General features: G+C 51.5%; 1 protein-coding gene across 1 annotated transcript in view; it reads left to right on the top strand.

Annotated features, from left to right (window-relative positions):
* CBX7 (chromobox 7) overlaps positions 1–9,530 on the top strand; it is a 30,367-nt gene extending 20,837 nt beyond the window's left edge. Inside the window, exons 5-6 of the mRNA XM_069102842.1 lie at positions 1,987–2,383; positions 4,319–9,530. Of these exons, the coding sequence (XP_068958943.1) occupies positions 1,987–2,383; positions 4,319–4,482 (561 nt within the window). The 3' untranslated portion in view covers positions 4,483–9,530. The remainder of the gene's footprint in view (positions 1–1,986; positions 2,384–4,318) is intronic.
* Positions 9,531–13,711: the final 4,181 nt, after the last annotated feature.

Here is a 13,711-nt window from a genome sequence, read left to right as displayed (position 1 = left end):
GAGAGAGAGAGAGAGAGAGAGAGAGAGAGAGAGAGAGAGAGAGAGAGAGAGAGAGAGAGAGAGAGAGAGAGAGAGAGGAGAGAGAAGATAAGACTAGAGATGGAGAACCCAAAAGAGCCTTGAATGCCAAAATCATTAACTTAAATTTTATCCCATAGGTAATAGGGATGGAAGATCTCTCTCTTTTTTTTTTTTAAGCAAAGGACTATCTCAGTTCTATAGCAAGTGAAAATAATCTGTTAATAATCAGTATGGACATTGCAAAGCATTTTATGCTTTGAACTTATTAGAACCTTGTATCAACTCAGTGAAAGAGAATGTCCTTTCTAGGTGTGGTTATCTGCATTTTACAGTTTGGGGAAACTGAAACTCAGTAAGGTTAAGTGACTGGCCCAGGGTCATAGTGCTAAAAATTGCCTGGTTTCTTCTGACTTAAGATCCAACCTGAAAACAGTGATTTTCTTCCATGTCTGCCTTATATAAAACCCAAGTCAGGCAACAGAAAACCAGGATGATTTTTCACTGCAGAGCTGGCCTTTTATTTTGTTTTCTTTCCAAAGGCATCTCATTTGGGGACTGAGATGTCTAAGTCATTTCAGTCTATGTGTTTCCAGTTATTTGTTAAGAACTTTGGGAAGTTTAGCCTTCTCTTTAGGGAAGGGAAGACTTTAGGGGTGGGGGGGGGGCGTGATGACTGTCTTCAAGTATCTGAAGGATTTTCTTATAGAGAGGCAATGTGGCGTAGTGGGAAGAGAGTCAAGAGTCTAAGGAGCTGGGTTCAAATCTCAGCTCTGCTCCTCACCACCGGTGTGACTTTCTGCAAATCACATCACTTCTCTGAGCTCCCTCAGTTCTAAAATGAAAAGGAAGGGTGCCTAGATGATGTCCGTCTTTTCCGCCTCTGAATCTGTGATCCTACCTAACAGCAGCAGGTACAAATCACTCAGGTTGCTTAACAAAGATGACATAAAAACACAGGGCACACATTTTCCAGTTTTAGGTATAATCCAAAGTAAAAAGGAAGGAAGGAAAAGAGGGAGGGAGGAAAGAGAAAAAAAGAAAGGAGGGAGAGAGGAAAGAAGAAGGAAGGAAAGGGAAGGAGGAAGGAAAGAAAGGAAGGCAAAGAGGAACAGGGGAAAGGGGAAGGAAGGGAGGGAGTGAGGAAAGAAGAGGGAGAAGGAAAGAAAAGAGAAAGGAAGAAGGAAAGGAAGAGATGTCGCTGGGGTCTGGGAAAGGTTTGTTCATTCACCAAGCAATAATTATGTACTTGTGGTATGCAGAAGCTTGTTCCAGGTATTGTAGGATATAGAAAATTTAGATAAGACCCAGCCTCCGTCTGCATGAGACCAACAGTCTGGTGGGAGGTATCTTAGGATCTGGATTGGGAAGATCATCTGCAGTCCCTTCATTTTACAGATGAGGAAACTGAGGCCCAGAGAGATTAAGCCACTGTCTTGAGGTCACAGACTTTGGAAGTAGCAGAACCAGGATTCAGACCTGAGTCATGGACCCTCGATTTGGAGCTGGAAGGAATCCTGCTTGTCCCCAATGAGGAGAAGGAGTACCCTGAGTGGTGAAGGGACTTGGCCAAAGTCACAGATAGTGGCAGAGCCGAGATTTGAACCCAGGTCCTCCAACTCCAAATCGACTCATTACAATATTAAATGCCTACTGTGTACGAGGCACCCAAATGCAATGACAGAAAACCAGACATGTGTCCAGGGCACGAAGGGCCCTCCCCACTCTGCCCCCTCTCTGCCAGCTGGGCTTTAGGGCGATGTAGATACCTGGCTGTGGAAGGCCAGCCTGATGGGGAGGGGGAAGATAGTTATGGAGCTCAGGGAGCACTGGGGAGCCCAGGTGCGGAGGCAGGGGAGAGTTTGGAGAGAGAGCAGCCGCCCTGGCCGGGGCGTCCTTGCCAGCTCCTTGACCCCCTTCCCTCTTCTCCCCTGCTCCCCATGCCGGTCCCCCACCCCTGACCTGCAGAGGCTGTACAGCATGGATTTGCGCAGCGCCCACCAGGTGAAGGGGAAGGAGAAACTCCGCTTCTCCCTGGCCCGCCAGTTTGGGGGCAGTGGGGCCCGCAGCGGTGGTGGCGGCAGCGGCGCCCCCAACGGGGTGGGTAGGGCGGGCCCAGCACAGCTGGAGGAGAAGAGCAGCAGCGGCGTACCCACCCTGCCCTTCCCGCTCAGGAAGCAGAGTAAGGCCCAGAAGTACCTGCGGCTGTCCCGAAAGAAGTTCCCGCCCCGCCTGGAGGGCCGTGGCCAGCTTAGAGGGGCCTTCCTGGAGGAGCCCGCCGCCCAAGAGGCCACGCAAGACACCGGCGAGTGGGAGGAGGCCACGGCCACCATCCCCCCTGCTGAGCAGCACCCTGGCAAAGAGGGTAAGCCCTGCCCCCGTTATGCCCCTGGGGAAACTGAGGCCCAGGGCAGAGAAACCACATGCCCAAGATTAAGGAGCCATTACCGCTGTCTGAATTAGGATGTGAACCAGGTTTTCCTGGGCTCTCTTCACTACTCCAGAGCCAGAAGATGTTTTAGGGGGTCCTCTAGCCCAACCCCCTCATTCTACAGATAAGAAAACTGAGGCCCAGAGAGAAGGGAGGATCATAGAGGCAGGAAGTGGCTGGCAGAGCTTGAATTCAAGTTTGGGTCTTTTGATCACCAATCCAGCCATCTCTGTTCCCTGCACCACCCTGCCCAGTCCGTGAAGATGGCAGCCTTCCTCATAGGCCTCCATCTATGGCTCAGAGGAGCAGGGCTGGGCCTTTAAGTGCCCACCCTTGGCTGGGCAGCCATTCTCCATGTATGCGTGGATGGTGGTTAGCCTACAGAAGAGAGGCCTTGGGGGCCTCGAGGATGTCAAGGGCTGCCCTCTAGAAGAGGGCTCAGCCTTGGAGATATGGGAGGAAGTCAGCAGGAAGCCACCAAGGTAACCTTTGAGGAGAAGCTTTCTGTTGATCAGAGATGTCCAGAAGTAGGATGGTCTGCCACCTTGGCAAGTAGTGAGCTCTCCGTCATGGGAAGTCTTCCAGCAGAGGCCATGTAACTCCTTGTCCCATATGTTTTAGGTTTGTTTTTTTTTTTACTTTTTTTTTTGGAGGGGGGGGCAGGGCATTTGGGGTTAAGTGACTTGCCCAGGGTCACACAGCTAGTTTTTTGTGTTCAATGTGTGAGGCCAAATTTGAACTCAGGTCCTCCTGACTTTAGGGCCAGTGCTCTATTCACTTTGCCACCTAGCTGCCCCTCCCATATGTTTTAGAAGGAATTCTTGTTCAGGTAGTGGTTGGACAAGATGACCTCTCAGGTCCCTTCCAACACCGACTTCCCTTTATGTCCCTGTTCCTTAGCGTCATTAGCAGCAAGAGGCTCATGGGGCAGTGACAGAGAGTGAGGAGGGCCTGACTTTAGACCCCACCTCTGGCCCTTCTTGACTGTGTGACCCTGAACAAGACACTTAACTCCTGATGGATCCCAGGAAGCTAAGACTGTATCAGGAGAGCAGACCTGCATTGGTGAAGGGGATTTCTGCAGCAGAAGTTCTTGATGGAATCCTAAGTGCCCCCCAATTATTATTCATGACCATCGAGGCTCAGGGTTTTTCAGATGTGTAGCCAGGACGGTGGGCTGGCCTCTCAGTTGGGCCTGAAGTCAGCTCTCCCTCCCTGCCCATGCCCTGGTCAGCCTTCATCCTCTCCAAGCCATTGTCAACCATTTGTCCCTTTTGCCCCCTTCCTCAAACACTCTTTTGCAGGAGGGTTTAATGCTCCCCTTTTTCAGAAAAGGAAACTGAGGCCCAGAGAGTGAAAGGGGATTGCTCCCAGAGCGGATCCAGCTCCAGCTGCCCCCCCAAGTTCCAGCCTCAGGCTCTCTCTCTGCCCACTCCCTATTGTGGAGATCAGTGTGGGATCAGCAACCCCCCAGACTGGCATGGGGAGGGCTTGTAATATAGCTGCATAAAGGAGTCCTCACCCCCAAGCCAGATACCCCCCAGGGCATCTTACCCTCCAACATGGCCCATCAGATGCAGGGACAGGCAGGTGGGAGCCACCATGCCAAACCTCTCTGCGTCTAACAGCTGTGGTCTTGGGGCATGAATGGTAGATTCACTGAACCCTGGCTTGCTGTTCCTTGCTAAGCTTCCAGGCCTCAGTCAATCCCTCTAGCCTCTCTGGGTCTCAGCTTTCTTATTTGTCAAATGAGGTGGGGAGGGGGGGTGCTGGGGCTCTACACCTGCTGCCTTCTTTTCCCCTGCCATGCCATTGGTCCAATGAAGCTCTCCCCCATCTGTCTCTGTCTCTCCTCCATGGCGGTGGTAGGTGGTGACCTGACTACAGGGGGCCCTCCCTGGATCCCCACGCACCCCCCTTCCGAAGTGACGGTGACAGATATCACAGCCAACTCCATCACCGTCACCTTTCGGGAAGCACAGGCCGCCGAAGGCTTCTTCCGGGACCGCAGCGGGCAGTCTGAACCTCTCTAGATGATTGTCTGGGGGCTCAGGCCGAGGCCAGAGGAGGCGGGGGAGGAGGGCAATGCAGTTATTTTATTTTAAAAGATGAACTCCTAAAAAACCCAAGAGAGAAAAAGAGAGAGCTGAGCAGAGATGTTCTCCTTCTCCACTCTCCGCCTCACTCTGGATCCTGGAACAATGATGTTTACAGAAGTCTGCTGGAGTGGGGGGTGGGGAGGATCAGAGTGATCTCAGATGGTCACTGGCATTGGCCTTGCCTGAGCTGAGCAGCCTGGATGGGCGAGAGGGAGGAGGGAGAAGGCAGAGGACCAGGTGATGTCAAAGGGCCTTCTCCACGCTGGGGCTCCAGGACTGGCGTGGGTCGGCCAGAGTTGACGGCCTTTACCCATGCTCCCAGAGGCCTTTGGGCCAATTTCTGGGGCCCGTGCAGGGGTTCGTGGCAAGGAGATCTGCTGCCGGGGAGGGAAAAGTGGGAGCTTCTCATTCATCAGTGCAGATGAGAGGCTCTCCCCCAAAGCAGAAACCTTCCTCCTTCCCTGCCCAGTGTGAATGGGGCATTTCTCTATTTCCACTCTAGAAGACCAGGATTCTTCCAGTGTCTGCGCTATAAGGAAGGGGCTTTTGTTAAAAAACAAACAAACAAGTTTTGTGATCCACATTCATGGGGGGAACCCCTAGTGTGGAAACTCCCTCCCCTGCATCCAGTTGGCACCTCCTCTGAAACTGACATTTAGTGCTGGAAAGCTCCCAGGGGCTCTGAGTCTCAGACTGTCCTGCCCAGCTAGCATGTGTCCGGGGCCAGGCCTACACACGTCTTCCTTCCTCCAAGGCCAGATCTCCAGCCATCCTGCCTTTTTTTGTGGTTATGTTCTCTCCCCTCCCAACACACACACAAACATAGACACACAATACACACACACACACACACACACACACTCTTCACCATCACAGCAGGTCTCATTCCTCAAGCACCTTAAGGTTTACAAAACACCTTTCCTCATGGCAGGTAGGGTATGTGTTATATTTTCCCCCGTTTTACAGATGGGGCCAGAGACCCGATAGAGAAAATGAAGTGCCCTCTCTGTCCGAGGCAGGCCTTTGAGTGTGGGTCTGGCTTTGAAGTCAGAGGATCTCACTTCCAACACTTGCCTTGGACACATTAGGGAGCCTTCTTGGGCCTTCATTTTGTCCTCTGTGACTCGAGGGCTTGCTGGGGCCTCATCAGGATCCCTCTGGGGCCTTCAAGCCTGGCTGTCCAGTTCTGAGTTTTCCACATCAGAGTTGTTGGGGAGCACAAGGAAGTGGGCAGTGACAGCCTCCTTTCACAGCGTTGGCAGAGATAATAAAGGTGGGGAGAAGGTGAAGGGCAGATGAAGGGGAGCCAGAGGAAAAGCCAGGGGAGATGCGAGTTCCCACAGTCCCAAGTCTCTCCTCCAATCTTCCTTGGGTCTTTGGGGTTGGGGAGGATCCAAGAGGCCCCCCTTCCAAGGGCCTCCAACCCTCCAAAGCCCCCAGCCCTGTAAGCACACACCTTTGTACACGCCACACCCTATGGAGAGGCTGGGCGTGAAGCCAGGATCCTCTGGGCTGGGAGGCAGCACCTGCCTGGCCTGCTTGGTCCCCCTGGGGCCTCCAGGTGAATAATTTATTCTCCCTTTGGGCCCATATTCTAAAAGAGGGGGGGAAGAGTGGGGGAGAAATCCCTTTAAATCCCTAGCTCAAGGTACAAACAATTGTCCTGTCTGCCTGGCATTTGAGGGGCTAGGAAAGGACTTTCCGAACATTGGGAAAGAAGTGGGCCCATTTTACAGATGAGGAAATCAAGGCCCCAAACTAGGGATGGATTTGCCCAGTATTCTGATGCCAGTAAGAGTCAGAGCCACCTGTCTATGGGAGAGAGTTGGAGGTTGCTTTTGGGGGGCCATGAGGGAACCAGTTATACCTCCCCCCATATATCCTGATGGGCCTCACCTCAAGGAAACCCACCATTGCTAACAGTGTGAAAGGATGAAAAGAAATGGTCCTCAGTGTCCTCATCTCTAAAATGGGGGAGTTGGACTAGACCTCTGAGGTCCCTTCTAACTAAATCTGTCAGCTCAGGTGTAGTTTCCTTCATGTGAGCCTCCCTCCCCCCATTTCTCCCCTCCCCCATCCCTGCTCAGAGAAACCTGAGACTTTCAGAAGACAAGTGACTTGCCTAAGGTCTCATGGCTTATTTTAGATCTAGACCACCCCCACCCCAAGACAGCATCCAATAGTATGATTTACTTTTATACACACAAGGACAAAGGGTTTATTACATACACTCTCCACTCTCAGTTGTGGGGTAATAGAAAGAACACCAGGTTTAGAGGGAGCGATCCTGGGCTCGAATCCTAGCTTTGCCTCTGACAACCTCTGTGACCTTACCCTCCTCTGGACCTCAGTTTTTCCCATCTGTTAAATGAGGCTGTTGGAGTAGATGATCTCCAGGATGATCCCTTTCAGTGGTCAGTCCAAGCCCCATGGAATTCCCCTACTTGTCATCAAGAGAGGCTCTTGTGCCTGGATATAGGGGAAGCTGAGCCTTGGGGGTCTGGTCTCGGGGCAGCATGTGGGGCCAGGCTTGTGTATCCAACCTCACCCGTTCCACCTTGGAGGAAGGGATCTTTCCAAATCACCTTTCCTTTTCTGTATCTCTGACTCAGGTGACTTACAGTCCTTCTGAACTCCCTTTGTGTGGATTCTTCTCTAAATTGTCTGCCCATCTCTAGTAGAAGGCTAATGTTGGAGCCAGCAGAGAAAGTGGTTGTTCTATGACAAAGTAGGTGAGAGCCCTGCCCATTCCCAGGGTGTCCCCCCATTCTTAGGGTAGCCTCGCTCTCTTCCCCTCTGAGCAGAAAGGAGGCAAGAGAGATGGTGAGCTGTCCTAAGCACGGCTGTCTTCCACCCTTCTCTGGGCCCAACCACCTTCCTGACAGGAGTGCTTTCAAAGCAGACTTGAGGCTAGCCTGAGAAATGAGTTGGCTATCTTTGGAGGTCTCCAAGTGAGGGCCGGACGTGTGTTATAAAAAGGACTTCTGGCTGAAATTCTGGGGTGGAGGATGCCTGGAGTTCTGTGGTCCAGGCAGGGACACTTAGCAGGGACGTTGAGATGGGCAGGCACTGGACAGAAGGCCGAGCTGAGATGAAACCATCTCTGCACTCATGGAGCACACAGTCTGATGGGGAGAGGAGAGGGGCATCCTTTCCCCTCTGTTCCTGCTTCCTTCCGGCTTGACTTTCCAAACCAAAGATACTTTCATTTTCCACACCCCCCCCCACCTTTCCACCCTCCCACTACCCACAAATACTCCCCTTTCCTTTGGGGGAATCAGGGAGGCCTCCAGCTCCTGCTTCTGGGGACCCAGGCCAGCTCCTTCCAATTACAGGGCATTTTCTCCAAAGCTTTTGCCTTCAACCTTCACATGCTTCCTATAATCACCCCTCTACCCTGGAGGGTGAGCCAGTCCAACAAGAGAGAGGGAAGGAGGCTGCCTGGAGACCTTGAGAAGATGAATGACTTACCCAAGGTCTCATGGTTTATTTTACGTCTGGACCCCCACCCCAATGGATACACACATACACATACCACACCACATCACATACCACCACAAACACCACACACCACACACCCTCCTCACTGCTGCAGTGCCCTTCTCTTTGGGCCCTAGAGAGGGTCACTGCCTCAACATCTTTTTTTTTCCTCTATGGGCCCTTTCAAAGAGATGATTGTAAATTTAAAGTATAAATTGGGGAGGGGGGGAGTGACTGCCTTGATGTCTGCAATAAACTCGCCTACAGATTAGCACTTTAAGGTCAAGTCCTCCTGTCCCCTCCAAGAGGCAGGGACGGGGTAGGAGTTTCCTCCCCTTCCCACAGGCTGAGGACTTTGCTCATGGGCTCATGTCTGTTCTGAGGTCTGGCCCTCACTCCTGGGGAGCACCCACAGCCTAAAGTCCCAGCTCATCCCAGCTGGGCAAGGTAGTGTCACAAAAAATACAGGGTTTGGAGTCAGAGGACCCCAGCTCGGTCCCTTAGGATATATATGACCATGAGTAAATCGCCAGCCCTCAGTTTCCTCCTCTGCAAAATGAGGGGCTGAATCTGACCGCTGAGGGTCCTCCTCTCCAGCTCCAAGCCCTATGACTGTCACCACTGGGTAGCAGATAGCTCTGAGCCCCCAGCCTGCCCTCACTCCCTCTGCCCCTGTTAAGGAGGAAAATCCCAGGATTGCCCTGGGGACCTTCCCCCTAGAGACTCCACCTGGGTACTGGGAGACCTGCTTGGCCCAGGAAAGGGAGAGAGACCAGGAGACTGCAGGGTTTGGCACAAGGGTCAAGACCCACCCAGGAAGAGGTCAAACTGAGGGTCAGGCCCACAGCTTCCAGCCTGAATAGGGTGGCGGTCAAGGGGACCCGGCCCAGCCTGTACCCTCCCCTCCCTCTCCTGACTCTGGGCATTCCACCAAAGGGCCTGGCAGAATTGTGGGCACTCACTCCCATGCCTGGGGCCTGTAGAGTTAGCATCCTGCCCCCAGCTCCAGTGTGGGCAACACAACGCTGGCCTTTTCTCCTTGCCTCCCGCCTCCCCCGCCACACTAACTTTTGAATGTTATAATCCAGGGATGGTACTTAGTTTTTTTTTCTTTTTAAAGTTAAAGGGACATGGAGCAAGCATCCCCATCCCCTGGGTGGGCAGGCGGGTGGCCGGGCCCCATTTCAGCCTGCTTTGGGGTATTACTCTTAATAATTTTTCTAACAGTGGCCAATTTCCCTCCCCTCTTGCTCCAGGGATGGACGAGGTTGGGGTTTTTACTTTGGGCAGGTTGAGGGCTAATGGAGCCCCTTACCCTCCATCACCTTCAGCCCCACCAGCCTGGGAAAGCTTTCTTTGCACAGAACGAGCTTATAGCTTTGTACAGACAAATGAATGTATTGGGGAGGGTGGGAGGGGAGGGAGGGGCCGGGGGCGAGGTCACTGCAGGTACATATGCCTGTTGCAGGTGAGGGAGGGCCAGCCGGGAGCTGGTCAGACTGGGGAGGGAGGGCAGGGGGGTTCAGATGGACGTAGAATGTGGTTTTATTTTTGTACTGCTATCAGTAAGAGACTGTATTGCATCTATTTATTTAGATGATTTATCTGGTATATGTGGCAAAAAAAATTATTGAAGAGAATATTAAAGATGATTTGGAGAAAAAAAAAAACCACTGTAGTGTTTCATTTCATTTCCAAAATTGTGTCTTCATTGTCCTTCCGAGGAATCACAGAAGGTTTTGTTCATTTCCTGGGTTCCCTCACTGACATGTGCTGCCTTGGATAAGTCACTTCTCCTGGGTGCTGGTCGATTTCCTGTGTGAAATAAGCAAGTTGCAGGGCGGCCAGGTGGCGCAGTGAGTAAGAGCGCTGGCCCCAGCTTCAGGAGACCCGGGATTGGTTCCGGCCTCAGATGGTTGGCTCCCACACAAAAAATAACTGGCTGTGTAACCTTGAGCAAGTTGCTTAACCCCAGTTGCTTTAAAAAGAAAAGAAAAGAAATGAGCAAGTAGGACTTGACCTCCAAGGAAGGGGACCTTCCTGGACAAGGCTATGCTTCCAGATCACCTGTCAGTCTGCCTCAAGGTGGGATCCCCTGACAAGGACCCTCTGAGGTTCAGGGATCCTCTCTCATCCTTCTCAGGGTCAGAGAGGGAAAGCATCTCAGCCAAGGTTACACAGTAAGCAAGAGGGGAGAGCCTAGACTAGAACCCAGGCCTTGTGCTGTCAGGTTCAGAGATCTTTCTACTCGATCCATCAACAAGCATTTATTAAGGACCTACTATGTGCCATGCTCTGGGGACACAAGTCCTGGTCCTTCAGGAGTTTACATTCCTACCTGGGCAAGCCACTTAACCTCTGTGCCTCAGTTTCCTCATTTGTAAAATGAAGGGTTCAGGTTTGATTGTTTCTAAATCTGTGACATCAGTGCAGCAGACAAGAATGTACCTGAGTTTACAAGGATGAAGGCTGCCTTGTTATTTCATTGGTTCTTAGGGAACTCCCAAGTGGACATAGGCTCTCTCAGTACAGGCAGGCACCTTCTTGGTAGCTTTTGCTCTTGGAGAATTTCCTAGAGCTTTGAGAGTCCCAGTTACACAGACAGGATGCATCAGAGGCTAGACTTGAACCCAGCCCTTCTTGGTTTGGAAGCCTTGCTGTATATTGCCGTACCCATGATACCCACAGAGTAGCTGAGCTGAATCTGAGGGAAAGGCATTAGCAGCTGGGGGAAGGCCCAGAAAGACCTGCAGCTTTCCCTGTTTGGTGCCTGTCTCAGGCCAAGGCCTGCCTTGGACTAGAAGCCTCCAGGATCAATAAAATGATTCCTGTGCTGATAGAGGACAGGATGCAAACTGAAAAGTCCCTTCTGCCCACTGGAACCTGGTAAGGGCTTTTTGAGCCCCAGGGAAGGAAGGCCCTGGCAATGCCCCTGACCCACTGTCCTCTGGAGCTTAAAGGGCTACCAGAGGCTCAGAACTACTGCAAAACCCCAGGGCACGAATGTGGCAGCCTTCCTGCTCCCACAAGGTCCTTCTTTCCATCCAGACATGTCTGAAATCTTGAGAAAGGGGTAGTGGGCTGGCTTGTTAGGAAGGGGGCTGGATTGGGGGGGCAATGTGGAACTTTGCATACAATGTGAAATTTTTCTATGTATTTTTGCTGAATTTTTTTATTCCTCTTTTTAACAAAATCCTTTGTTATAAGGAATGTCTCTCCAGGAGGGTTAGGAGTGTATGTAAAGGGAAATACAAGTGTTGTAAAAGCCAACAATATTAATAAAGAATTTATTTTAAGATTTTTATTTTTAAAGATGTTTACATTTTTATTAAATTTTTATTTTAAAAAACAAATGGTTTCAGTTTTCCCTTTTTTATTTTTATCTCTTGTAAGAGATGGCTCTCTAGGAGGGGATGGAAATGTAGATGATATAAAAATGAGATATCAATGTTGTTTTTTTTTTGGAAGGGCAATTGGGGTTAAGTGACTTGCCCAAGGTCATATAGCTAGTTTTTGTGTTACATATCTGAGGCTGGATTTGAATTCAAGTCCTCCTGACTCCAGGGCCAGTGCTCTATTCACTGTCCACCTAGCCACCTCTGAATAAATTTTTTTTTAAGAAAAAAGGCTTAAGATTGAAGAAAGCCAGTAAGCTTTTGAGACAGAGAATCTGGATTTTAGTTCAGGCTAGGAACTGCCACTCACTTCCTGTGTGGCCCTGAGCAAGTCACTTCATTTCCTCGGGTCTCAGTTTCCTTTTCTGTAAAATGAGGGGGGTTTTGGTTAGATGGGCTTTAAGGTCCCTTAAGTCTCATGAACCCATGGTGGCTTCTCAGACAGACTGAGGGGGAAATGTTCAGTGAGATGGCCATTCACAAGGGGAGCACGCCTTTATAAAGTACCTACTGGGTGCAGAGCACTGTGCTGGGGGAATATAACACCCCCAGATGACTCCAAGGCAGAAGTGGTCAGCAGTGCCAAGTGCATCCATTCCCCCCTGGCAGTCCTAGCTGAAGCTGGCAGGATGCCCCCATTGGGTCAGAGGCATAGAGCGGGAAGGGTACTTAGAGGCCAGAGTGCAGATCTTTCCCTTTGTAAACCAAGAAACTGAGGCCTCACAAAGAGGAAGTGAGTTGCCCAAGGTCACACAGCTACTAGGTGTCAGTTTTGGTGGGATTTGAATCTGACTCCCCTGACTCCAGAGTCAGGGCTCTTTCCAGGGGACCATGCTGGAGTTAGCTGGTACCAGACATAGAAAAGTCGCTCACTCAATAAATGCTTGTTAGACTGGCTTGAACCTTGCAGTTTATTGAGTCCCCCTACTACATTTTCTGACATCCCTTGTTCTAAGATCCCTCCTAGCTGTGACATCTCCTGTTCTGAGGCCCCTCCCAGCTCTGACATTCCCTGTTCTCAGGCCCCTCCCAGTACTGACATACCCTGTTCTAAGATCCCTCCCATCCCTGACATCCCCTGTTCTCAGGCCCCTCCCAGCCCTGACATCCCCTGTTCTCAGGCCCCTCCCAGCCCTGACATCCCCTGTTCTCAGGCCCCTCCCAGCCCTGACATCTCCTGTTCTCAGGCCCCTCCCAGCCCTGACATCCCCTGTTCTCAGGCCAATGTCAGAGCTGGGAGGAGCCTTAGAACAGAGACTGTCCAGTTTCTGCCCTGGAGGAGCTGACATTTCTAGATCAAAGCCAAGTCTTTTCCTCCAATGTTTATCTCCAGTTATTTCATCTCTATGTCGTTTGCACGAGGTTGTTTGCGAGTGAACTCCTGGAAGGCCTGCAATATCTTTTCCCTCTTTGTATTCCCAGCACACGCACTGTGCCTGGCACCCAGAAGATGCTACATAAATGTTTCTTGACTGACTTCTTGGGGAAACAATGTAACCGGAGAGCTCCACGATGTATACATAGTATTTAGGAGGGGGCGGGGCCAGGGAGGCTGGAGGCACTGGACCGCAGGCACAGACCCCAGGGTCTGGTCTTGGGCTTTCCTTGCCACGGGTTTCCGTGTCCCCAGAGCTGGCCTGGCTTCTTTCCCTACTGTGTTCCCGCAGACACAGCATACCAAGCAGCCCGGAGGGAGCTCAGGTAGAGAGATAGGCAAAGGGGCAGGATCTCTGGGCCACCAGAGCCTGGGAGTCTTCGAGGCTAGGAGCCCCACTCTAGGCGGCTGACCAAGGGCTCCCAGAGAGGCCAGCACTGGGGCCTTCCCAGCTGGGCCTCCCACAGAGCGAGCAGATGGCCTGCTTAACCTAAACCTTGCTTCCTTTTTGACAGATTTTACATAAATATTATTGTTACACATTCACGGATTTTTTCTTTTTCTTTCTTTTTGAACAATTTGACAATAGACTGGACTGCTGATTCCTCATCTTTGTGGTTCCCTTCCCAAATACGAAGGGGGCCTTCAGACTGGGAGGCACTGGGACAGGCAGAAAGAACTCTGGCCCTGGAGTCAGAAGCCTCAGGGCACCAAATCCCACCAGTCCTGAGGACTAGCTGAGGGATCTTAGGCAGCTCAGCTCCCCTCCCTGGTCATCAGCTCCTTCATCTACAAAATGAGGTTAGACCAGAAGACCTGAGGCCCTCCCAGCCCTGACATCCCTTGTTCTCAGGCCCCTCCCAGCTCTGACACCCCCTGTTCTCAGGCCCCTCCCAGCTCTGACACCCCCTGT

Source organism: Petaurus breviceps, unplaced genomic scaffold (assembly GCF_028583685.1).
Source record: "Petaurus breviceps papuanus isolate PSGF00001 unplaced genomic scaffold, PetGlider_PUasm1.0 558, whole genome shotgun sequence".
NCBI lineage: Eukaryota > Metazoa > Chordata > Mammalia > Diprotodontia > Petauridae > Petaurus > Petaurus breviceps.
This window is presented reverse-complemented; position numbering and strand designations above follow the sequence as displayed.